Source organism: Carcharodon carcharias, chromosome 5, assembly GCF_017639515.1.
Source record: "Carcharodon carcharias isolate sCarCar2 chromosome 5, sCarCar2.pri, whole genome shotgun sequence".
Taxonomy (NCBI): Eukaryota; Metazoa; Chordata; class Chondrichthyes; order Lamniformes; family Lamnidae; genus Carcharodon; species Carcharodon carcharias.
This window is the reverse complement of record NC_054471.1, coordinates 159,947,713-159,975,136: the sequence shown is the minus strand read 5'-3', so window position 1 is coordinate 159,975,136 and position 27,424 is coordinate 159,947,713. Positions and strand designations below refer to the sequence as shown.

Sequence of the window (27,424 nt, the reverse complement as noted above, 5' to 3'; positions counted from 1 at the left end):
ATGAGATAATGGCTGATCTGCATCTTAACTCCATCTACCTACCTTGGTTCTGTAACCCTTACTACCCTTACCCAACAAAGATCTATCAATCTCAGTGTTGACATTTTCAGTTGACCCCCCAATCTCAACAGCTTTTTGCGGGGAACTGGAGGGGGCGCAAAGTTCCAGATTTCCACTGCTCTTTTGTGAAGGAGTGCTTCCTGATGTCACCCTGAACGGCCGGGCTCTAATGTTAAGGTTATGCCTCCTTGTTCTGGACCCTCCCAGCATGCGAAATGACTTCTCTCTATCCACCCTGTTTATGCCTTCACTAAAATTAGAGAATGATTGAAAATATAGCTCTAATCGTTCCGTGTTATTACAGATTGTTTCTAAATTTAGGACCCTGGAAAGCTATCTTTTTCACTCTCCAGTTTTACGTTCACCGAGTTGAACTTCATCTGTGAATGACAGCTGTTTTATTTTGTTTGAACAGTCAACATTTTTAAATGGTAGACTTACATTAAGTGAACAGCACAGAAACAGGCCATTCAACCCAACTGGTCTAGCCCAGTGTTTATTTTCCAAGCAAGCCTCCTCCCACCTTCATAATCTCACTCTATTTGCATAATCTTTTTCTTTCTCTCCCCTGTACTTATCTAGCTTCTCTTTAAATATATCTGTTATTTGCTTCACCTACAATGTGTGGTAGGGAGTTCCATATTCTAGCCACTCTGGGTAAAGGAGTTGCTCCTGAATTCCTTATTAGATTTGTTAGCAACTATTTTATATTTGTGACTTCTAATTTTGTATCTCTTCACAATTGGAAATATCTCTATGTCTACGTTACCAAACCCCTTCATAATCTTAAATACTTCTATCAGGTCACCCATCAATCTTCTCTAGAAAAAAAATGTATTCCAGCAGGTTCAATCTTTCCTGATAGTTATAAACCCTCAGTTTTGGCACAATTCTAATTAGCTTTATTTGCACCTTCTCCAGTACCTCAACATCCATAAACCAGCACTGCATACAGTTCCCCAAGTATGGTCTAACCGAAGTTCTGTATAAATTTAACATCTCTGCTTTTCAATTCTGTTCCTCTAGCAATGAACAACAGTGCTTTGTTTGCTTTTTTTAAAATGCCTTATTAACCTGGCAACGATAACAGTCAACTAAAATAACTTTTAGATTGGCCATTCTTTGCAACTGTGTGCTTAATTTTTAATTAAGTTCTGCTGAAGAGTCATACGGACTCGAAACGTTAACTGTATTCCTCTCCGCAGATGCTGTCAGACCTGCTGTTTTTCCAGGTATTTTTATTTTTGTTTTTGTTTTGGATTTCCAGCATCTGCAGTTCTTTGCTTTTATCTTAAATTTTAATTGTTCTTTTTCGATAGGCAGCATGTAATTTGTCATCTGTACAGAGATGACCTCAAGAAATTCTATTTATTTTTACAGCAGGGCGGAATTCTGACCCTAGAATCATTCCAAGAAGCCGAATCCTCAGTCTGATTGTTTCTGGGTATTTGTGGGCTCGTGTCCAAACAATTTAGTGGGATGGAGCTGGCCCACAGCTTATTGTTAAATGAAGAAGCCCTGGCACAGATAACTGAGGCAAAGAGGCCTGTGTTTATCTTTGAATGGTTACGATTCTTGGACAAAGTACTGGTGGCTGCTAACAAGGTAAGCAAAAACCTGAATTGTTCAGGGGTTTGAGAGTTTAGCTTCAGAAAGAATGTGAAAAGGAGAAGTTGGAACTAGAAAATCTGCTGTAGTATATTCAGTAATATGAAAATACCAACATGAATTGTAAATGACCAACCTTTTGGATTTTAGTATACAGCAGCATTTCTAGTTAAAGAATTGATTACATTTTTCACGCAGATTACGTTCTTAGAAGTGTCAACCTTGAGATATCTTTCGAAGAGAATGTAGAATTGTAAGATTGTGAGGAAAATATGAAGACAAGTATCAGGGAAATGAAAATGAAACCCCTATGTTACCATACTCCTAAAGAGAAGAGTTGCTCTACTGGATTACTTATGCCCCCTTCTCCACCTCACCTCAAACATAAATATGTCCTTCCAGCAGCCCAAACTCCAGTTGATTGAACTTCTGAATTTTTTTTTCCTTCAAGTTGAAGTGATACTGTCGTAGGATCATGGTGGCTGGAAGCTTCACTAATGATGGTAGAGCAAAGGGGGATTGGGATGCACAAAGGATCAGAGTCAGAGAACCAAAGGATCTGGAAGGGTGGAGGGTAAGGTGACGATTTTAAATGTTGAGGTAATTGGAGCAGCGTAAGTCAGAGAGGACAGGGGTGATGGATGAATAGGGCTGGACACAGATGGCTGAGTTTTGGGCAAGTTGGAATTCATGGATGGGGGAAGCATTGGATGCCAGCTAGAATAGCATTGAAATAATAAGGGTGATTGTCACAGTTATGGACCAGAGTTTGAGAAGCTGAGGGACTGGGATAGGAGTGGAGATGGACAATATTAGCTAGGCGGAAGCAAGCAGTCTTGATGCATAAAGGTTTTAAGTGCTGCTGTAGGTCAAACAGGACATTAAGGATTTTCATGATCTGCTTCATCCAAGGAGAGGATGGAGTCAGTAGCCAGGGAGCCAAATTAATGCCAGGAGCCAGAAGTGATGGCAGGAGAAAGTTGTGATTCATCTATGACCTGATGTCAGACAGACAATCTGACAGCACAAAGGTGGGTCTGGAGAAGAAGACTTGGGGTCAAGCATGTATGTGGAGTTGATACCATCATAATATGATAGGTCAGAATTTAAGTGAGGAAGAGGAGGGAACCTCAGAGAATCTTTGGGTGACTGTCGGAGGATGGGAAGTGACAGGCTGTTGTTAAGTGAAACCACCACCACCATGTACCACCAAGCAGGTCAGAAATATAGAATTTAGATTGAGCAGTGATGTTTGAGGATCAGTCTCAACTGATTTATGTCTCCTTTTTTATTTATTACTGCTTGATGGCTTCAGGTGGATGTGAAAGAAAAGCAAAAGAAATTGGTAGAACAACTGACTGAGCTGATAAGCAGCTCCCCAGGCCCTCCCACACGCAAGCTGCTGGCTAAGAATCTCGCTACTCTCTACAGCATCGGGGATACTTTCACTGTCTTCCAAACTTTGGATAAATGTAACGAAATTGTCAAGAGTAAGGATGACACATCTTCCTACCTGCCTACCAAATTGTAAGTGCAAGTTATGGGACCATTTGAGGAAAAACATATGTCTGGTGTAGCTGAAGTGACTAATTTAAATGGTACAGGCGGTCAGTACAAGAGCCGATGGTACAGATTGCATGAGTCATGGAGCCTTACAGTACAGAAGGAGGCCATTCAGACCATCATTCCTGTGTTGGCTCTTTGAAATAGCGCCTCCCCTCCACTGCTCATTCTCCATAGCCCTGCACATCTTTCCTTTTCAAATATAGACCCAATTCTTGTTTGAAAAAGACTAGTGATGCCCACATTCTGAGAATGAATAAAAGAAATGTCTCTTCCATCTGTGATTAATGTTTAACCTCCATTAGCCGTGTGAGTGGTGAGATTCTTTGTCTGAAAAATTGGCAAATAATTTATCTTAGGAACGTAAGAATTGCTAGTCAAAGGAAGACCAAGGTCCATCTATTCACCTCCCATCCAGATAGTTGCATGGTAAAACAATAATAGAGTTGTTGAGCAATCGTGACAATTTCTTTTATTCATTCGCAGGATGTGGGCCTCACTAGTCATTTTTAAACAAGAATTGGATCTGTATTTGAAAAGGAAGGATTTGCAGGGTTACGGGGAAACAGCAGAAAGGGTGCTCTTTCAAAGAGCCTGCACCGGCACAATGGGCCGAATGGCAGAATGGTGAAAAGCTTCAGTTATATTGAGAAACTAGGGTTGTTTTCCCTTTAACAGAGGTTACTGGGAGATTTGATAAAGAGGTTCAAAATTATGAATGGTTTTGATAGGAATAAATAAGAAATTGTTTCCAGTTGTAGAATGACTGGTAACTAGAGGACACAGCTTTAAGGTAATTGCCAAAAGAACTAGTGTCAACATGAGGGGGAAAAAAAGTTATGCAATGAGTTATGATAATCTGGAATGCACTGCCTGAGAGGATGGTGGAAACAGATTCAATAGAACTTTCAAAACAGAATTAGATAAGTACTTGAAGAAGAAAAGTTTTCTATGATATTGTGAAAGTGAAGGGGAGTGGGACTAATTTAATATCTCTTAAAGTATTGGCAGAGGCACACTTGGCTGAACGGCCTCCTTTTGTGCTATATCATTTCTATGATTCAGTGATTTATACATCACTACGTATTTGACAACTTCTAACAAAGTTTGAAATCTCTGGAGCTCAGTGTGTAGCACTCTCGCCAATCAGAAGATTCACTGACTCCAGTGACTTGAGCACATAATCTAGGTTGACACTTCGGTGCAGTACAGCCTGCCAGTCTTTCAGACGAGAGGTTAGTCTGATCCCATCCTCCTAACCCCCCTCAGCACCCCCCACGCAACAGTTCTATTCGCTGCTCCAGGTCTGCTCCCTCATTTCACTCTGATACAACCTGCACTTGAAGGGGGTAAAAGTTCAGCATCAATCTGTGGAAATAATATTTTAATGAGTGAATCTATGGAAAAGTGAGGGTCGCTTCAGTTAGCAGTTAGTATTGATTCATTCAAATTATGTACATAACATTATGGAAAAATAGAATATCAATAAGTTGAGACAGCACATGTGGTAAGTGTAGCATGCTTAAGGTAACTTTGGACCAATGGTTTCTTAAGCTGTCCAACATTGATGGTTTTCCTCACCTCATGACTGGGTTTGTTGTAGACTAATTGACAGAGCTTGATTCATGGAATCATGGAGTCTTACAGCACAAGGGAAGGTCATTCGGCCCATCGTGCCCATGCAGGCTCTTTGAAAGAGCACCCCTTCTGCTGTTTCCCCATAGCCCTGCAACTCTTTCCTTTTCAAATGCAGATCCAATCCTTGTTTGAAAATGACGAGTTATGCCCACATCCTGAGAATGAATAAAAGAAATTGCACCATTGTGGTAAATTTCCTTTGCACCCTCTGTAAACCAGTGGCGGGCTGCACGCGGCCCATCAGGGTTCCGAGTGCAGCCTGCGAGACATTTTGTTAACCATTGCCCAAGCGCAGGGTTGCTAGATTCCGCTGGTTTCTGTCCGCGTAGCTTTTTTCCTGCCAGTATTACTAAAATGATATGCACACAAAGCAAGGACACGTGAAGTGAGGTTACGTGCTGATTGCACACAACATTGACTGGGAGAGCAGTGTGATCCCTCTGCACCAAAGTGCTGCTACGGTTCAATTGGCACACCCCGCAAATTCTTATTCATGGCGCTATGGCCGATTTCAGTCTTGCAGCCCACTGAGATGAAGGAGGGTCACTCATGTGGCCCACTCACTAGCCTAGGTTGCCCATCACTGCTCTAAACCCTTACTATCCTTCCTAAAGTGTAATGTCCAAAATTGGCCACAATACACCAACTGGGGTAGAACCAGTGTTTTAAAAAAGATTTCGCATAACTTCCTTGCTTCTGTTCTCTGTATCTATTCATGAAGTCAAGGATTCCACATGCTTTTTTCACAGCCTTCTCAACTCCTGTTGCTTTCAAAGATCTGTGTACTTATACCCTCGATACCTGCACTTCTTTAAAATAGTACCGTTTAGCCTTTATTCCCTCCCCTCGTTCTTCCTACTGGTTTGAGCCTTTTTTTGGAAAATTTGAAGGACATTGAATTTTGAACAATTCCTCCTCCTGAAAGGTTTGTAATAATTTGAGGCTGTGAATATGCCATTCTTCAAAAAACCACAGTCAAGATTGATGTCCAGCGAGGAACATCTGGAGAGGGAAAAGATACTTTGTATACCAAGTTAACAAAGAACTGCTGTTGCCAGGCTAAAGGCTCTTGTGTCCAGTCCCTCTACACCTCCATCCCCCACCAGGATGGTCTGAGGGCTCTCCACATCTTCCTCAAACAGAAGCCTGAACAATCACCATCCACCACCACTTTCCTCCATCTGGCTGAACTTGTTCTCTCACTGAACAATTTCTCCTTTAACTTGTCCACTTCCTCCAAATAAGAGGTGTGGCTATGGGTACCCACATGGGCCCCAGTTATGCCTGTCTTTCTGTGGGGTATTTGGAACATCCCTTGTTCTAGTCCTACTCAGGTCCCCGCTACAACTCTTTTTCTCGGTACATGGTGACCATATTGGTGACGCTTCATGCTTTCATCTGGACCTGGAAAATCTTTTATCGATTTTGCTTCTAATTTCCACTCCTCTCTCAACTTCATGTGGTCCTTCTCGGACACTTCCCTTCCCTTCCTTGACCTCTCTGTCTCCATATTTCTGGTGATAGATTGCTTACCAATATTCATTACAAATCCAGAGACTCCCATAGCTACCTCGAATGCCTTGACTTCATAAATGGGACCATCCAATTCTCTCAGTTGCTCCGCCTCCATCGCATCTGTTCCGATGATGCCACGTTCCAAAACGGGGCTTCTGAAGTCTTCCTTTTTCTTTAACCGAGGTTTCCCACACAATATGGTTGACAGGGCCCTCAATTCTGCCTGACCCATCTTCCCGCACCTTTGCCTTCACCCATTCCTCCCCCTCCCAGAACCATGATAGGGTCCCCCTTGTCCTCACTTTTCACCCCACAAGCCTCTGCATTCAAAGGATCATCCTGCACCATTTCCACCAATTCCCGCGTGATGCCAACACCAAACATATCTTCCGCTCAACCCTCCTTCCTGTCAGAATTCCATAGGGACCGTTCCCTCTGTGACACCCTGGTCCAATCCTCCATCGCCTCCAACTCCTCATCCCCTTCCCTCAACACCTTCCCATGCAATCACAGAAGGTGCAACACCTGCCCTTTTACTTTCTCCCGCCTCACTGTCCAAGACCCCAAACAGTGCTTCACTTGTACCTCCTTCAATTTGGTCCACTGTATTCACTGCTCTCAATGTGGCCTCCTCTATATTGGGGAGACTAAATGCAGACTGAACATGACCGCTTTGCGGAACATCTTCGTTCAGTCCGCAAGCATGACCCAGACCTTCCTGTCGATTTTTCAACACATCATCTTGCTGTCATACCCACATGTCCACCTTGGCCTGCTGCAATGTTCCAGTGAAGCTCAACACAAACTGGAGGAACAGCATCTCATCTTCCGATTAGGCACTTTACAGCCTTCCGGACTTAACATTGAGTTCAACAACGTCAGACCATGAACTCTTTCCTCCATCTTTACCCCATTTTTAATCCAATATTTATTTATTTATTCATTTATATTTATTTATCCATTTTTAGTTATTTTTAAAATCTTTTTTTCCCCAACCCCCCTCCACACGGCTGTCTGTCACTTGTTTCTATGTTGTGCTTTAACTGAGCGCTGACCTTTGTTCTGCTATCTTACCTTTATGCCACTATCAGCATCTTCTTTAATCTTTAACTCTCCCATTAACACTCCCTTTGTCTTGTGTCCATGACATCTTTGTCAATCTCCACTGAACTCCCACCTATCCCTGACCTATTTTGCTCTACCTGCTCTACCCCCTCTTCAAGCATATAAAATCCATCACGTTTCTGCTTCTCTTTAGCTCTGAAGAAGAGTCATCGGAATCAAAATGTTAACTCTGTTTCCTGTCCCCACAAATGCTGCCAGACCTGCTTTTTCCAGCATTTTCAGTTTTTATTTCAGATTCCCAGCATCCACAGTATTTTGTTTTTATTATTAATGACTCTTGCTGATTGGCCTAAGAGATGTATTCTTTGAGCAAAAACAAAAATACCTGGAAAATCTCAGCAGGTCTGGCAGCATCTGCTGAGAGAAACATAGTTAACTTTCGAGTCCGAATGACCCTTCAACAAAACTAAGTAAAAATAGAAGAAAGGTGAAATATAAGCTGGTTTAAGCCGGGGTGGGGGGGGGGTGAAGTGAAGGAACCGAAAAAGGCTAAAAGTTAGAGATAAAACAATGGATGGAAATGCATTTAAAAATATTGGAAGTAGGTGGGAAAAGAAAAATCTATATGAATTATTGGAAAAAAAGGGGGGGGGGGGGGAATCAGAAAGAGGTGGAGATGGAGGAGAGAGTTCATGATCTAAAATTGTTGAACTCAATATTCAGTCCAGAAGGCTGTAAAGTGCCTAGTCGGAAAATGAGATGCTGTTCCTCCAGTTTTCGTTGAGCTTCACTGGAACAATGCAGCAGGCCAATGACGGTCATATGAGCATGAGAGCAAGGTGGAGTGTTGAAATGGCAAGCGACAGGAAGGTCTGGATAATGCTTGTGGACAGATCGAAGGTGCTCTGCAAAGTGGTCACCCAGTCTGTGTTTGGTCTCTCCAATGTAGAGGAAACCGCATTGGGAGCAGCGAATGCAGTAGACTAAATTGAGGGAAGTGCAAGTGAAATGCTGCTTCACTTGAAAGGAGTGTTTGTGCCCTTGGACGGTGAGGAGAGGGGATGTAAAGGGGCAGGTGTTGCACCTTCTGCGGTTGCATGGGAAGGTTCCATGGGAGGGGGTTGAGGTGTAGGGGGTGATGGAGTGAACCTGGGTGTCCCGGAGGGAACAATCCCTGCGGAATGCCACCAGGAGGGGTGAAGGGAAGATGTGTTTGGTGGTGTCATCATGCTGGAGTTGGCGGAAATGGAGGAGGATGATCCTTTGAATGCGGAGGCTGATGGGGTGATAAGTGAGGACAAGGGGGACCCTATCATGTTTCTGGGAGGGAGAGGAAGGTGTGAGAGTGGATGCGCGGGAGATGGGCTGGACATGGTTGAGGGCCCTGTCAACGACTGTGGGTGGGAAACCTCGGTTAAGTAAGAAGGAAGACATGTCAGAGGAACTGTTTTTGAAAGTGGCATCATCAGAACAGATGCGACGGAGGCGAAGGAACCAAGAGAATGGATTGGAGTCCTTACAGGAAGAGGGGTGTGAGGAGCTGTAGTCGAGGTAGCTGTGGGAGTTGGTAGGCTTGTAATGGATATTGGTGGACAGTCTATCATCAGAAATTGAGACAGAGAGGTCAAGGAAGGGAAGGGAAGTGTCAGAGATGGACCATGTGAAAATGATGGAGGCGTGGAAATTGGAAGCAAAATTAATAAATTTTTCCAGGTCCAGATGAGAGCATGAAGCAGCACTGAAGTAATCATCAATGTACCAGAGAAAGAGTTGTGGGAGGGGGCCAGAGTAGGACTAGAACAAGGAATGTTCCACATACCCCATAAAGAGACAGGCATAGCTGGGGCCCATGCAGGTACTCATAGCCACACCTTTTTATTTGGAGGAAGTGAGAGGAGTTTAAAGAGAAATTGTTCAGTGTGAGAACAAGTTCAGCCAGACAGAGGAGAGTAGTGGTGGATGGGGATTGTTCGGGCCTCTGTTCGAGGAAGAAGCAGAGAGCCATCAGACCATCCCGATGGGGGATGGAGGTGTAGAGGGATAGGACGTCCATGGTGAAGAGGAGGCGATTGGGGCCAGGGAACTGGAAATTGTTGATATGATGTAGGGTGTCAGAGGAATCACAGATGTAGGTGGGAAGGAACTGGACAAGGAGAGAGAGAAGGGAGTCAAGATAGCAAGAAATGAGTTCCGTGGGGCAGGAACAGGCTGACACGATCGGTCTGCCGGGACAATCCTGTTTTTTGCTTTTATTCTTTGAACAGCTTAGTCTTTAAAAAAAAAAACTGTCAGAGAGCGAGTGAGTTTTGGTGTGTACCTTAGAACAAGCTGCAAAGAAAGGAGTCTCTCTTTCTCTCTCTCTGCCCCTCCTTTGCATTAAACCTTCCTCAGAAACGCATCATCAGGATAACTCATCTCTTTTTGAAAGTCAGCAAAGTTGTGATAAATAGGAGTCATCAAGGATAGTTTCACCAAAAATTTCGTCTGGATGAACTTCTGAATCTGTTGTGACCAGAATTCTGTTAGATCAACAGCGTCAAGATCTCTTCAGATTTTATCCTTTTAAAATAAATTTTCCCATACTCCAGCCTCTTCAGGGCAGTGTTTGCTTTGTCCTGTTTTGTGTTTGTATGTGAGTGAATGGGGGTTCGAGTATCTTTTTTTTTAAAAAAGGGGAGAATTGTTACATTTCTAAACTACAACTTCTATGTTAACCAGTTTTATAACTTTTTTTTTTAAAGTTTGTTTTGTAACAAATCAGTTTTTTTTGCATTTACTGAAAGAAGCCTGGATAGAGTTTTTTTATGCTGGAGATAACCGTATCAAAAGTAAACAATTGGCCAGTTTTGTGGGTGAATTAAACATTTAAACTATTGTTACGACATGTGGAGAAGTGGGGCTAGAATTAATTGCGCATCTTGGTCCGTAACACTACCAAAGTGAATCACTTCACCTTCACTGTTTTAAATTTCATCTGCCATATGTCTGTCTCTTTCACCAGTTTGCCTTTGTCCTCAAGTTTACTATCCTCATTGTTTATTACATTTCTGACCTTAAACCTGTATGCACAAGTCCGGGTTATGAATGTATTAAAGAAGGAACAATGGCCTGAATGTGGACCTCCAACGAATATCAATACACACCTCACTCCAGTGTGAAAATCAACTGTTCACCACTATTCTCTGCTTTCTGTCCCTTAGCCAATTTTCTATCCACGATGGATACTGTTCCATCCTATGAGCTTCAATTTTGCTAACAAAAATGCTGAAAATATTTATCCCCAGATTAAATCCAGGAAATTATTAAGCAAGCTTCCCATTTGGTAACCCAGATTTGCTTTGATTTATTTTATTTTCTCTAAAATGATTCTCAGTGACTAATTATTGCTTGAAGAACATTTTTAATGGCGAGTGAGTAGGAGGAGTGGGATTAACCTGGATGACCCCTGGAGGGAAACAGTGGTGCAGACTTGATGGGCTGAGTGACTGTTCCCCGTACTGAAACTAATCTACAATAGAAGCAAGCGGAGTAGTTTCGAGCTCTGAGCATGCTCCTTATATCTTTAGCTTGCACTCGCTTTCTTCCTCTTTGCCCATACTCCAAAAAGCTGTGTGTGACTTTTTGAATAGTTATTCAGCCCATACTCCATACATTTTCTTTGGTTATCCTTGGTTTCCTTTGCCCTTTGTGGTCCCAACACTTTACTTGTTCCAAACAACCTGCATACATTTCTCTTCTCAATGTCCATTGTAGTTTTTATCTGCATTTCTTTCTTCATTTCTAATTGAGTAAAACGTTCCTCCTTTTGTGACCTCCAGCTCCTTCTTTGAGCCGGTGCATTCTCCTTCTTTTCATATCCCTATATCCACAATTAAATCTAATTCTTGATGTACTCTCACTGTTTGTTCTGTGCTTCACTTCGTGTCTCTTCAGCCACTTTCAAAAATGTTTCATTTTCACCTAATATTTTTCCTTGTTAGGTTTCACAGTTGCCATGTTAAAGAGGTTAAATTATGAGGACTGGTTGCATAGGGTAGGCTTGTATCCCCTTGAGTATAGAAAATTAAGAGGTGAGCACGTTGACATATTTAAGGCTAGGAGGACCAAATGAAAATTTCGAAAGTGAGATTGATAGATTGTTGTTAGGTAGGGTAATTAAAGAATATGGAACCATGGTGGATAGATGGAGTTAACACAGATCAGCCATTGTCTAACTGAATGGTGAAACATGCTGGAAAGACTGAGTGACCTCTTTGTGTCTCTCATGTGTTTTACACCTGCGAGAGAGAGAACAAAGCTAACAACGGACGGGTTTTGTTGTTGACAGAGCGGCCGTGGCCTGCATTGGAGCGTTTTATGAGAAGATGGGTCGAATGTTGGGTAGCTCCTTTCCAGAAACGGTCAGCAATCTTTTAAAGGCCTTGAAAAGTGCAGAGGTAAGCAAGTTGTTTAAAAATCTCATGGCAGAAGGGAGGTGTGGGGAGTGGGAGTTTTCGGGTTGATGCCCTGTTAATTGGAATACTCGAGCAGAAAGTGAATTACATTGTCCTTCCAGGAAGTTCTGCTAGGTAAAATCCTTTTGTACTGATCTAGAAACATGATAAATCAATTGTATGTCAGCTGTTGCGACTCTCAGACCACCAGTTCGAGGTTTTATATTAAATTAAATGAAACAATTTATTAATATATATACACATGGCTACAAATTACTACTATCATAACTTCCAACAAATTCCCAAACTAATCTCCATTAAGGCAACAGCACCCCTAGACTTAACCAAACACCAGGCAAAGCATTTTCACCTTACGAATTCAAAATGAGGTTCTTTTCACTTTAATTCCTGTGGAGATGGTTGGAGGCTTACAGCTGCTTTTGATCTCACATTGCCTCTTCTCCACGCACACAAAACTGCTGAAGTTATACCTAGCGCCACTCATTGACTATAAATTCTTATTGTATCACCAGCCTCCTTCAACTCCACCTTTTAACAATAAAACACCTTTCATAGCACCAATATTATTAGTAATATAAACATATTGCTTGGTATCTGCTAGCTAGGTGGTAGTTTTCACCCCACTTCTTGAATGGTCTATTTAAAAAAAATGCAAGAACAGTCTATCTCTCTTACGTATCAAAACTAGTGCACATCAGAGCACCCAGACTAGTTGGCTTTAATCCAATTAACACACACCTACAGAATAAACCCCTCTTTAAAAAGAAAAATATTTTCCAATAATATTATATACATTAATAGCTTCATGACAGTAACCTTTTGGTGGACTAATAGTTTGGAGATGTAACACTTCAGAGCATTACCTGTGATCTGGAATAAGTTAGTTGCATCAATGTTCCATTGATCAATGGCTTGCAGTGAGTCCAGGTGCCATAGAGTGCCTTGCTCCAAAGCATGTCAGCGAGAGAGGGGCAACTACACTTCAGAAGTGACTGTAAAGTGCTTTGGGATGCCCTGATGTGATGAACCTTCATAATCTTCGAACAATGCTATGGAGCCATTTAGGTTCCCTCTGAACAGGCAGTATAGATTCGGTTTTTCCTGAAAGATGATAGCTCCCTTAATACAGCACTGCCTCGGTTCTGCACTTGAATACATTGGACTTTTCACAACCTCAGGACTTTTAAGTGAGTCACTGTTGTAATGTTGGAAATGCAACTGTCAATTTGCACACAGCAAGCTCCCAAAAACAATATCATAATGAGTGGGAAATCTGTTTTTAGTGATATTGGTTGAGGGATAAGCATTGTTCAGAAGTACTCCCTTGAAGTGTCAGCCTGGGTTGTGTGTTCAAGTGCTGGCTTGGACTTAAATCCATGACTTTCTGATTCAGAAGCAAGAATGTTGCCTACTGTGCCACAGCTGATAGATTCCAGATATGAAAGATCAAGGCACTATTGATAGCATAACTTGAAAAACGAAAAGGAACAATGTTGCTGACCAGGCATTTCAACCATTTATTGCAAACTTAAAGCCCTTGGTCAGGTCACATCTTCAACAACTCAGCCTTAGTAACAAACAGAAGGAGCTTCCAGTTTCTCCTCTCCAAACTGTAACCTCTCATCCATGGTAATATTCCTGTGAGTGAACCTTCACTTCCCTTTCTGCCATTGGTTTCAGCATCCCTGTGGGACACTTTACCAACGTCCCGGCTGCCTGAGATTTTGCGACGGGACACGGGATTCTTCCCAAATACCAAGTGTGTCACAATCTGGTTGCTTTGCCCTCTAATTGAGCTGTTGGGAAGATAGCCTGTTTGTGTATTAAGTAGGTGCGGAAGCCGCTCTTTACACTACTTCAGATGTGAAGTTCATGTAATAGACACTGGGGTGTAGAAGCCAGGACCTGACGTTGACCTGTTGATTGAGTATGGCGTTTATATTATAATGTAGGCACCACCACCACCACCAGTGGTTATGGAGCCACTGAAAAATGGGCACTTGGAGCAGCTAAATCCTCAAACTGGGATTTGAAGTTTGAGCTCCAGTGGTGTCTAGAATGGCAGCTCCTCTGGAATGATTAGTTTTCAAAAAAAGTCACCTTGATTGTCATGTGTGAGATGTTGGTTTTCTGGATGTTAACTTCTCGTAATTTGCAAAGCCCCTGTCGAAAAAATCAACAGTGCTTCCTTGCTGGGCAAAAGGGTTAATTATTTTCCAAACCATTTTGACTTGTAAATGTCTTCTTGCCTTAGTTCTCAGGAAGATCACTGTTCAACAAGGTGATTCTCAGCTGGGTCCCTAGATGGCACTCTGTGCTCAGTTTCTGCCATCTCTGAAGGGAAGCAAAAACAAAGACTTGCATTTATGTAGCGCCTTTTCCAACCTCAGGACGTCCCAAAGCACTTTACAGCCAATTAAGTACTTTTGAAGTGTAGTCACTGTTGTAATGTAGGAAATGCAGCAAGCTCCCACAAACAGCAGTGTGATAGTGACCTAATAATTTGATTTTTCTTAATGCTGTTGTTGAGGGATTAAAAATGGCCAGGACCCTGAAGAGAGACCCCCTGCTCTTCTGTGAAATAGTTTCATGGGTTCTTTTACATTCACCTGAAAGGACAGACCAGGTTTCAGTTTAATGTCTCATCATGACAGTGTAGAATTTTCTCAATACTGCACTGGAGTTTCAGCCTGGATTGTAGTTCAAGTCTCTGGAATGGAATTTGAACCTATGACCTTCTGATTCAGAGGTGAGGGTACCATCCACTCATGGCTGAGATCAAATGCTGAGCAAATCCAACAAGAGTCTGATGCTAATTAACTCCTAAATAATGTCTAAATCTTGACTTGTATTTTTTCTTTTGATTCAATGTAAATTGTAATCAGACGTTTCTATTCTGAATTCAAGATAGGGATTTATAATGCCAATTCTAAATATCCAGGCAGAATTCGAATTGAGGACTGACCTATCTGGTCAGTTCATTCTGGTCTAGTTACACATTACCCTGCTTCACCTCAAGGGTACACTTTGTCTTCATTCCATGGGTGCAATGCCAGGGAAGGTCTGCTAGTTTCTAATGTCTTGTCTATGTTTTTAACAGTCACAGGGTCGCAGTGAGATTCTGCTGAGCCTGCAGAAGGTACTAAATGGCTTGGGTGGCGCAGCTGCTTCCTGCCACCGAGATATCTACAAAAATGCCCGTTCAGGTTTGACTGACCGATCCATGGCTGTTCGGTGTGCGGTAGGTAAGGTAAGGAATTTCTTTGTCTTTTTTTTGCAGATTTTCAGGGCATCCCAAAGCACTTCAGGCCCAGTGTTGTGTAAGGAAGGATGACAGCCAACTTGCACGCAGGGAGGTTTCAATGACCAGTTATATTGTTGGTTGAGGGAAGAATATTAACCAGGACACTGTGCTCTTCTTTGAATAGTGCCATAGGATCTTTTAGCCCCACTTTAGAATGCAGAAGAGCCTTAGTTTAACATCTCCTCTGAAAGATGACACCTCCAACACTGTAGCACTCCCTCAGTACTGCACTTGGAGTGTCAGCCTGGATTAAGGGCTCAAGCCTCTGATGTGGGGGTTGAATCCACAAGTTGTGACTCTGGCAGACGTGAAACCATTGGAGCAAGGGTGGCCATTGTGTGGAACAATTGTGCAGCATTTAAAAGAGAGATTAATTGGCCGTCTTCTGTTAAAGGATAAAACATTGAAGCACAAGTAAATATACATAGTAATAGACTCTGGTTGTTGTTTTGGTCAAAAATTGTGGAACAGTGATGAAAAATGTTACAGCAAGGGTGTCAGCTGGATTTGTGATCAGGCCTCTGATTGGGGCTTGACAAATGTGCTACCCTCTGAGTCGTTGATGAAGCCTGATAATCCACTGAAGTGGAAAGAAGAAGGGCTTCTTCTGTTAACATATTTGATTCTTGCCCTGTTTCTGGGAGCACTGTGCAATCTCCTGAAAATATGTCTGTTTATATACTAGTGCCTCCTGGAACTTCAGAAGGAATCGGTCTTCATGTGGACCACAGAACTGGAAAACCTAGCTACTCTTTGCTTTAAAGCCCTGGAGGGATCTAATTATGGTGTCCGGGTTGCAGTATCTAAGTTGCTCGGCACTGTCATGGCAACAGCTTTAACACCTAAACAAGCAGCAGGTACGTGTCCCAGAAAGTAATATGCTGGCTTCTTCCCCAAAACAAAACATTTTGGAAAGATTTGCTGAATTACACTTTGCCTGGAAGGATAGTGGAAACAGATTCAGTAGTAACTACCAAAAGGGAACTGGATAAATACTTGAAGGGGAAAAGGTTGCAGGGCTATAGGTAAAGAGCAGGGAACAGAATTAATTGGGATAGCTATTCAAAGAGCCAATACAGTATGATAGGCCAAATGGCTTCCTGTGTTGTATCATTCTTTAAGGGGCGAGGAATGCCAATATAAATAGGTGAACTCTAATCTTATACGGGGAATATGTACAGTATGTAAAACTTATTGACTCGTAACTTTGGATGCAAAAAAACTTTTGAAAATGTAAAATTCCTGGTTGACTGTACTTTCAACCATATGAAGGAAGTCTTGCCCCTTTTTACAGATAAATGTTTCTGCCCATACCAATATAATCAACATGTATTGGTGCTACTCGATGCCTTGAGTCTTGCTTTGTGATTTATTATTTAACCCCCCCATCCTTTGCATACCTCTGCTACCTTGTCTGAATCCCCATTCCTCCTCTGAGAGCCTGATGGTGATTGACTGTTCAGATACATGGTGCATCACAGAAAACCTCAATCCTGATCTCAATTGTCCATGGACTTGCAGCAGGCATAACTTGATAAAGATGGGACCTGGGAACCCTGACATATTTTGTTCTCCCCCCACCCTTTTGCAACCCCTACCCTACAACGTTGACTCCAGTTGTAACAAAGAAATGGCTTGCATTTCTAAAGCATTGTCCAGGATGTCCTAAAGCACTTCAAAGCCAATGAAGCACAGTCACTGTTGTGGGAAACACAACAGCCAATTTATACACCGCGAACACCCATAAAGAGCAATGTGACAATGACCAGATGATCTATATTTTGTGATGTTGATTGAGAGATAAATATTGGCCACGACACAGGGAAGAACTCTCCTCTTTTGAAATAGTGCCATGGATCTTATAAGGCCACCCGAGAGGGCAGACTTGGTTTCATGTCACATTGGCAGACAGCACCTCCAAAAGTGTAGTATTCTCTCAGTACAGCACTGGGTGCGTCAGCCTAGATTGCGCTCAAGCCTCTGGCGAGGGTCTTGAATCTGCAACCTCGTGACTCAAGTGTTAGTGTTACCCAGCAGATACTGCCAGCATTCCTATCACTCTCCTTGCTTAGGTCAACTAAGTTTACTCAGAAAAGATCTTGTGATTGTATGGACTGTTTAGCTAAGTCACACACTGCCTTTACCAATTGAGCGCTTTCATGACCTTAATTAATATGTGAAAGCAACTCCTTTTTTCATTTTGGAAGAGATGAATTGTTGTGATTTTATTGTTGTGACTGATATTTACTGAATGTAGCCAGAGTTCACTGTTGTAAGATAACTGATTAAAATCAGCTCTAAATTTTGTAGCAGATATTGCAATGTTAACAGCCACAGCAAGACAGTGCTGTGCACATTCTGTCAGTCCCTACTTTTACCCCATACTGTACTAACTTGTGCACTTTCCGTAGCTTTCAATTTAAGAATTGAGAGATCAGGAAAGACGCTGGTATTGGAACTCATTAGAAAGGCTACTAAATAGAATACTGTCGCTAGCAGTGAGATTTACTAAAGATGGTGTGAATGTTGGAGTGTAGACAGGGTGCTTAAGAAGTTTGCCAAAACCATGTTGCATGTTGTTCCTTTAGAAATCACTGAAATTTTTTAAAATGAATGTCTGTATTCTTCAGATACCTGGAGATATCCAAGGCTTGAGTTTCCTGTGACGCATAAGTTTGAGCTTTAGTTTTTGCATCATGCACCTTTTTTAGATCAGTGTTTTCTGGATGTTCTTTGGAAGCCCCTGCTTCTTCCAATATTCTAGTGGTTTGCAAGCTCGTTGCTGTCTGCTCCATAATCAGTTGGGACATTCTTACACCAAATGTCCAAAGCCAAAACAGACCACTCTGCCCAACAAGTCTTTGCCAGTGTTTATGTTCCACATAAGCTTCTTCCCCCACCCTCTATCTAACCCTATCAGTGATTCCTTCTCTCCCTTTATCCATGTGCTTTTTCCCTTCCTTTAAAAACATCTGTGTTATTGATCTCAGCTGCTACCACAGGGAGTAGCTAAGATCAAGTTCCACATTCTAACCTGATCTCTGGATAAAGAAGTTTCTCCTGAATTTCCGATTAGGATTATTAGTGACCACCTTATATTTATGGACCCTAGTTTTAGTCTCCCTCACAAGAGGAAGCATCCTCTCCATGCCTACCCTATCAAACCCCTTCATGATTTTTAATGACCTTGATCAGGTCACCCCTCAGCCTTCATTTCTCTTGAGAAAACAGCCCCAGCTTATTCAGCTTTTCCAGCTAGGTTTTTTATATATATATATATATTTTTTTTTTTTTCTTTTAATTGTTGCAGTGATGCGGCAGAACGTGAAGCGTGCCACCCTGGAGGAGGTGTTGGAGTTGTTGGCAACAGGATTCCTGCGTGGGGGTTCGGGATTCCTGCGGAGCGGCGGAGAGATGCTGAAAGGTGGCGGTTCTGTCAGCCGAGAGGTGCGAGTTGGCGTAACACAAGTGAGTACCTTGAGCTAGTAGTAGTGAGCACAATGCAGCACAGTTCGGTAACTTTTAAACGAGGGATCAGAGGAGCGTCTACGTTTAAGACTGATTTGAGACCCAACTGTGACTTCGTTTTCATTTCAGGTCCCTAGTTTCTGCAGTATTGCGAGTTTGTTTCAGTGTTCAATTCATTGCCTTTTCTCTCGCAGGAATTCCCCAACTTGAAAAAATTCTCTTCTTTCATGATCTTTTCATTGGCAACTGCCGGCATGGCATCAGCTATCCTAACCCCTCTCTGTTCTGACAAAAAAGGCCATGGACCCAAAATGCTAACCATGTTTCTTTTTCTGTAGATGCTGCCTGACCCGCTGAGTATTTCCTGCCTTTTCTGTTTTATTTCAGAATTCCAGCATCTGCAGCATTTTATTTCTGTTTTACTTTTTTTTTTAAGCAGTGATGGTTTCACCCTAGACCATCTCCCCTCTATGGGAATGTGTTCCATATTCTAGTTGGGATTTGGGTGGGTTTTTTTTTTTGTAGCCTCTTAATTTTGCTCAAGAATTTGGTATATATGTGCTGTTGCCCCACGTTTAACTCTGCCGCATCTCCCCAGTTTGGAAAATCCAATAATGTTAAGTCTGCTTGGCCCCTTTTCACCAGCTCCTTCAAAATCCTCTTTTCATTATCCAAAGTGACTAACCACTGAATTAGAAATGGAAATACTATCCTTCCACTCTTCCAAGTCTCCCAGCAGCCACCTTTTCTTCCTGGTTCTCCATTGCTGCCGTGATTTTTAAACTGTGCCTCTTTCTTATAATGGTTTTTGGCTACCTGTCTCCTTAAGGGCACTGCTAGGTGAGGTGGGACTGTCTTTACCACAGCTGGTACTACTTGTTTTAATACAGAAAGCTAGTTGACGAAGGATAGATCTGGAGCCAATCTTTAGACACTTATATTTAGTCTCAGAGTTACACATTGCAAGGATACACCTCCTAACCCAATAACCACAGTTATCTATTTATGGTGGGCTAAGTGAATGCCCAATTAATGCCCACCATTGGCGTACAATTAAGGTTCCCTTCTCTCTCTAAGAAAAAAACAAGACTTAATATGCACAACCAAAATTCCAAAACCCTCCATATTCTCTACAGAGCTTTTGTAAAACAGTCAGGTATTTCTTTTTGTATAACAGTCAGGCAGTTAATGACTTGCATCCACCCATTTAATTTTAGACATTTCCTTTCTGTCCAGCATTTGATTCAAGCCAGAGAGGTCAGTCCGCAACTTTTTATCACACTTGCTTTTTCGTAGAATGTACATTATCCCACAATGATCTTCATAACATTTAATGGGTACACTACCTTCAGTATGCCCTTTGTATAGAATCTCACTTAAGATATTTGATAAGTAGAATCCCATAGCTGCTGCTTCTGCAAGAATCAGCATTTTAGCAACTGAAGTACTTTTAACATTCCTTTTGATTTGCTTAGTTTCAAGCTAAAGGGCAATTCCCATTTCCATCCATAAGAGAAATATTATGAAATCAGCTGCAAGGAGATTAGCGTGTGAAGCACCACTAAGATTGACCAGTTTGATGTCATCTAAGGGTGGAAACTTAAGGGCACATTTCTTCAGATTTCACTTTTTATTGTTTTATTTGCTCTTAAAACATTTACTTTAGAGTTTTTTTTGTCATAGTACTTAACTCCAGTACATCAAAACTAACATCTTGCAAATCTGTGCACCCAACCAGTTCAACTGACCAATCAGTTTTCACAATTGCTCTATTTCTTCTTTAGATATAAAGTCATCTTTCTGTAATGACCTTGTATGATTAACTGGAATGGAAATTTCAGTCTGCAAATCTAATTGTTAACAAAAACAGAATTACCTGGAAAAACTCAGCAAGTCTGGCAGCATCGGCGGAGAAGAAAAGAGTTGACGTTTCGAGTCCTCATGACCCTTCGACAGAACTTGAGTTCGAGTCCAAGAAAGAGTTGAAATATAAGCTGGTTTAAGGTGTGTGTGTGTGGGGCGGAGAGATAGAGAGAGAGAGAGGTGGAGGGGGGTGTGTGGTTGTAGGGACAAACAAACAGTGTTAGAAGCAGATCATCAAAAGATGTCAACGACAATAGTACAATAGAACACATAGGTGTTAAAGTTAAAGTTGGTGATATTATCTAAACGAATGTGCTAATTAAGAATGGATGGTAAGGCACTCAAGGTATAGCTCTAGTGGGGTTTTTTTTTATAATGGAAATAGGTGGGAAAACGAAAATCTTTATAATTTATTGGAAAAAAAAGGAAGGGGGAAACAGAAAGGGGGTGGGGATGGGGGAGGGAGCTCACGACCTAAAGTTGTTGAATTCAATATTCAGTCCGGAAGGCTGTAGTCCCTAGTCGGAAGATGAGGTGTTGTTCCTCCAGTTTGCGTTGGGCTTCACTGGAACAATGCAGCAAGCCAAGGACAGACATGTGGGCAAGAGAGCAGGGTGGAGTGTTAAAATGGCAAGCGACGGGGAGGTTTGGGTCATTCTTGCGGACAGACCGCAGGTGTTGCAAAGCGGTCGCCCAGTTTATTGGTCTCTCCAATGTAGAGGAGACCACATTGGGAGCAACGAATGCAGTAGACTAAGTTGGGGGAAATGCAAGTGAAATGCTGCTTCACTTGAAAGGAGAGTTTGGGTCCTTGGACCGTGAGGAGAGAGGAAGTGAAGGGGCAGGTGTTGCATCTTTTGCGTGGGCATGGGGTGGTGCCATAGGAGGGGGTTGAGGAGTAGGGGGTGATGGAGGAGTGGACCAGGGTGTCCCGGAGGGAGCGATCCCTACGGAATGCCGATAAGCGGGGTGAAGGGAATCTAATTGTTAGTTGGCCTACTCTGCTTAATATTTAGACTAATATATTTAAAAGCCCCATAAGCCTGACTCCCAATTTTAAATTCTACTATAATCTTATTAATAATACATTTCTTAAATTCTGCAGTTTCACCCCATAAGAAATCATCAAGGTACATCAGGAAGATGCCTGAAAAGTTTCCTTGCTGATACTAATAAAACATTGGGGAATCCGCTTTTAGTCGAACACAACCTATTTTCAGCAAAACCGATCTCACCGAAAAATACCATACCTTGCAAGCATCATTCAGGCCTTAGATATATTTGTTTAGTTTTCAGAGCTTTCCTTCTACATCTGCTGCTTATTTGGGTGGTTTCAGAGGCATTTCTCTCTGAAAAGTATAGCTGTGCAGAAATGTAGCTTTTATGCCGATTGATGTACACTGCCATGAATATATGACCAAAAGAGCTAAAGAGATTTTCAAGATTACCTTTCCAGCTATGGGAGACTCCGCTCTAACATCTGTATCGTCCAGTCACTCTTCAAAGCAGACTAGCCTTGCTTTAGCCCAACAAGTCCTATTTGCAAGGATCTTTTCAATACAGATTCACTTATGGGACAACGTTGATTACCCCTTGTCTGATACGTTAGAATAAACTCCAAACTCTCTCCAATTTTCTAATTCCCTTTGTTTTGTCTCTCTTATTAGTTCATCCTCAAATTTATTGGCAGCCATCAAAACCTCATGACCAAGAGGTGTTTTGTTTGTAGTTATGTTCTGAGACTGTTCTATAGTGTCTATTTGTGCAGTCTATTCAAGCTACAGTTTCTACTTGCAGTTTTATATCTGTTGGGATGACGAGTGAGAGATCGCCCACTTGTACCGTCAGAGAACCTTTCTCCAGCACGTGATCATTTCTAACGCAGGATTCACTTCCGGGCCCACTGTCAGAATTTGCATTGTGCTTTTTTCCTCTCTGCTCTTTTACCTCGTTATGCCAGCCATGGGTCTTCTTGGCCATGAACCTGGACATTCAACCAATATTTAAACCTGATGATAGCTTTTCCTGCATGTCCCACAACTTTCACACACTAGACCACTCTGGAATGTATAATACCTGAGTACCCACGCTGGGCATTTGTCCTTTGAATGTGATAACTCTGTCCTGTGTGCCATGATTTTGTTTATAATACTACTTACTAAGAACAAAATAATTTTATTAGAAAGACCAAATCTGGTCACCACATTAACAAAATGCAGAATGAAAATATTTCTGTCTTTGTCTCATACCTTTAGATTTATGCCAGCTAACTTGTTAAAGTCACATGTCAATGGAAAGCTTACAATAGGATATGGCGGCGTATCTCCGATATTGTTTACGGATTTCACGCTTCTCACTAATATCACATATATTCTTCGTCAACCGCAGCTGCATCTTTTAGAACAATTTAACCTTTGATAAGTTGGGTGAGCAAATTGTCTATGTAGCATTCAGACAATTTGCTTTTCCTCCCCCTCTGATTCTTATCACCTGATGTTGATTCTTGTCTAATGCTCTGAGACACATCAGGTTTTGTTAAGGGATACAATAATGTCCTCACTGGGTAAACTATAGATCCACTGATTTTTCAAAAATAATTCCTTTACGTTCCATGTCAAATTTAATTTGTGCCTTTTTCATAGAAGGTTTATTCAATAGCATAGGCATCTCATTAGAGAATATACCAGTACTTACAAATTGGCTTACACCAGCTACTTTACTGGAATTAAAACTCATTTTAGTGATAATGTGTCATCATCATCAAACCTAAAACGGTGGTACTTTGACGATGGACTTGTAATGATCCTCACTGCCTAGTGAATCAAGATAACATGTTAATCTTCCACCTACTGTTGAAGTACTGTCCAGCAGTGCACATTAAAATGAGTCCGTGAATAATGCATGCATTACTAAAGCTCCATGTGACTAGCATAATTTGTTTGGATTCATCATTATTTTCATCTTGTTCATCAGAATTCTGTGTTATGTGTCATTTCGAGGACGCTGCCTCTGTTTTGGGCGGTTCATTGCATAATGATACTCCCAGTCACACCTGAAGCATGCTTGTTCCTTGGACTTTTCTGGGATTCATTCACTTATTATTGCTGTTCCAATTCTGCCTTCTGCTGTATTACCCAGATCTGCTAAAGACACTTTCACTCTAATTCTGTGTGTCTTTTAACCCTTTCATTATATTGATATCTGCACCCAGTATTTGGGCCATTTTGAAATCTGGCTAATTATTGATTCCTCTATTCTTTGTGTCGCTGGGGAAGGTCCCATTTTTTCCGCAAAGGCTGAAGGAACTGACTGTTTGCCCAAGAATTTTTTGAAGGCACCAGATATCTAATCCAACACACTTTCCCTTTCAGAGAATTAAACATCAGCTATAAACAGGTGCCTGACCACATGAGATATCTTGGCACGATCCAGCAATTTAAACTGATCCAGGAATCCCCATATTGAATTTTGACAATTTCTTATACAAGTCCAGTATGTATTCGTCCATGGAATGACCAACTGTTCTCCAAAATCTATCAAAATATAATCATAGGCCTTTAACAGATTTTTTAATATAAATGTCATCTAACAACTCTAATAGAAGGTCCAAACATTCATATCTATCTCACAAGATACTTTACTATTGATTTTACTTACGGTAAGAAGTGAGGATACCAAGACTGTACCTTGTTTATGTAGTTGTAAGGTCATAACCTGTGTTCACACATCCACTGGTCAATACAGTTCAGAGACCGAGAACATTGGAGAGTAATCATACCCTGGCAATTTAAATGATTTCTGCCATTTCTCTCAATGGCCACTAGCATTGTAGCTTTCTGGCTTGAATTTTTCTCTTAACTTCCAACCTTCACCTGCAGACAGCCATTCTCTGCTACCATATTTTAATCCAGAAAGCCAGATGATGAAGGATAGAACTGGAGCCTTTATTTACAGAGTTACACATTACAAGCATATACCCCCTAACACAGCAACCATAGTTTCAGCCTTTATCTATTTATAGGGGCTCAAGTGAATGCCCAGTTAATGCCCACCACCTGAATATAATTAAACACAGTTAATATACAATTAACACTATTAACCTCTCAGTTCTATGAGACCTCGGAAGGGGGCAGCACACTAGACCTTTCCAGCACATTATAATCTCTGGTCAAATTGTTGCAGCCCCCATCGCTTAGCGAGCATATTGTGTTGGCACATTGCCGGCTATAATGTTGAGAGAGCAGTAAGTGTTGTGTGTCTTTGTCTCTGAGCTAACCAATTCAATGCAAACCATGTATCAGCAGAGTCACTCAGTATTGCAACAATTACTGAAATGTTAACTATTGGAAATTGTTTTTGGTTGAAAACTTTGCTTTGCTTTCTTTCCAGAATATGAGAATTTTTTAATATAACCGCTTCAGATTTTGTTTTACACTGAGAGTTGTATTCTGGAATGCACTGTCTGAAGTGTGATGAAAGCAGATCCAATGATAACTTCCAAAAGGCAATTGGATAAATATTTGAAGGAAAAGAACTTGCAAGGCTACAGGGGTACAGGCATGGTTGACTGGCCACATTCTCTACTTCATCATTCTAAGATCCTATCATCCTCCCCTCCCTTCTGAACTTAATTTAACCACACATGTAAATGGTAATATCATCACTTTAATTGACAGGTATTTACAATGCATTCCTGAGCTACAGCAGTTTGGCTATGTAAAATGTACACTGAAAGAGAATGTGATGAAGGGACAGATTATAAATAGTTCACGACAAAGCTCCCACCTCAAAGATCTTATCTCTGGCCTCGTGCTCCAATATCACAATAGTGATAGGCACCACTGGATTTGTAGCTGCTCGAAATAGCTGGAGAGATTAATGTGGCAAAGGCAGTGGCTTTGTAATAGATTTCAGTGGCAATGGGAAATTATTGGCATCATTTGCCCGATATAGGCGAGACAGTAATGGTGTGATATCTTTGCGACCTACTTTTTTTTGTATTCTCTCTGTTTCAGGCGTACGTTGTTTTTGTCACCTCACTTGGGGGGCAGTGGCTAGAGCGTAACTTTGCAACATTCCTTACCCATGTACTGGAGCTTGTCTCCCATCCCCGGGCCACCCAAAGCCATGTGGAAGCAGTGTACTCTCGGCGTTGTGTCTCGTTCATCCTTCGGGCGACCGTGGGCAGCATCCTTGGTGAGAAGGCTCAGATTGCAGCTGCGAAGGAGGTGTGCCAGGCAATTGCCAAACAAATGAAGACAGTGGGTAAGAAGAAAGCTTTGATGGTCACTATTGGCTTTAGCGATACATCCCTGCCTATGAAAGAAAAATTCACCCTGGTCATAGAATCATTGCGCACTGAAAGTGGCCATTTGGCTCATTATGCTTGTGCTGGCTCTTTGAAATTAGCCCCATTTCCCCCTGCTCTTTCTCCATAGCCCTGCAACTGTTTCTAATTTGCTAAATAATTTGGGTGTGATGATATGTACATGACTAATTCTCCATCAGAGCTGTTCTTATTTAACTTCGACTCAAAGCTGCTTCCCCAGTATCATGAATTGGATTTGGACTACGCTGACAACTTGATAGATTTATACAGCACAGAAAGAGGCTATTTTGGCCCATTTTATGCCTTTGCTGGCTCCAGTTATTTAATTAGTCCCATTTCCCCCTGCTCTTGCACCTAAATTATTCCTTTCCATACTCATTCTAATGCTGCCACAGTTCTGCCTTACGCAAGGTAGTGAGAGAGCTGAGATGATTTATTCGGTCACAACTGTGATCTTAGAATGGTTTTCATGGGCCTTGAGTCCTGTGGACCAGATCTCAGCCGGAATCTAGCAGTTTAATTCCCAGCAGCAGCCTATTAACCATCAGATGTGCTGGCACTATCCAGCTTATTTTCCCATCCCTGGCAATGCACAACCAGTTCAATTTGGCAATGTCTAGCTAGATAACTTTAGACCTGTTTTCCAGCTATCTTTTGCAGTGAGTGAATTTTCTTCAAGACTATTCTTGATTTGCCACCCCAAAGCTCATGAAAAATGTTATAAAAATTGTATACTTCCTATACTCAACACTTTGCCGTCTTTGTTATTCTTCTCCTCTATATCTCTCTTTTTCTCTTTGTGCGTGTCTCAAACTATCTTGTCAGCTCTGTACCCTGTCTCTGTTTGCCTTACTCTGTAGCCAGTCCCTATTTACCTTATTTTCTGTCCCATTCTTTGTCTCACTTTCCGTCCCTGTTCCCCTCACTCCCTGTTCCCCAACGATTACAGTGCTGCAGTTTTGGGCTCCAAGAATTTTGGGAAGAATTTTTTAGGCTTTAATGTTGGTACAGTGCAGATTCACCAGAATGCATCCTGGTATCAGGAAATGCAAACCTGCAGAAAAACATGACAAATTGGGGCTTTTATTGTTGGAACAACTCGGATTGCAGATATGTTAGAAGTGTTTGAAATCTCATCGAAATGGATAGGCAAGATTTAAAGAAGAAGACTGTTTATTTCCAGCAGTTGCGGGGTCGAGAACAAGGGGCCATAGATACAAGATTAAATATGAGAGATTTAGAATGGAGAGCTGACGAGATTTCTTCATGCAGGGAATTACGAAGCTGTGGAATTCACTTCCAGGTTTAATGGTTGGGACATTAAAGGCTGGATTAGATAGATGAAGGAGATGGGATTGAGTGGCTGTAGTAAATATGTTGAGATTTATTTGCTTTATTTGAATGGAGGTTAAATACCAAAGGACTTGTTGAATTGAATGGCCCATTTCTACGTTGTAATTTTTTTGTGAGGGAAAGGAGCTGTGGGACAATCCCTTTCGTTTCGTTTCTTATCTGGAACCCAGATCAGAATCTGATGTTTGAGCACAATGCTGGGAT

The 27,424-nt window shown here is 41.7% G+C and overlaps 1 protein-coding gene across 1 annotated transcript in view; it reads left to right on the top strand.

The window, feature by feature from the left end:
- heatr5b (HEAT repeat containing 5B) overlaps positions 1–27,424 on the top strand; it is a 102,314-nt gene that overhangs the window by 1,653 nt on the left and 73,237 nt on the right. The window contains exons 2-8 of the mRNA XM_041187765.1: positions 1,441–1,665; positions 2,984–3,195; positions 11,777–11,885; positions 15,004–15,153; positions 15,893–16,064; positions 18,518–18,675; positions 25,554–25,803. Of these exons, the coding sequence (XP_041043699.1) occupies positions 1,540–1,665; positions 2,984–3,195; positions 11,777–11,885; positions 15,004–15,153; positions 15,893–16,064; positions 18,518–18,675; positions 25,554–25,803 (1,177 nt within the window). The 5' untranslated portion in view covers positions 1,441–1,539. The remainder of the gene's footprint in view (positions 1–1,440; positions 1,666–2,983; positions 3,196–11,776; positions 11,886–15,003; positions 15,154–15,892; positions 16,065–18,517; positions 18,676–25,553; positions 25,804–27,424) is intronic.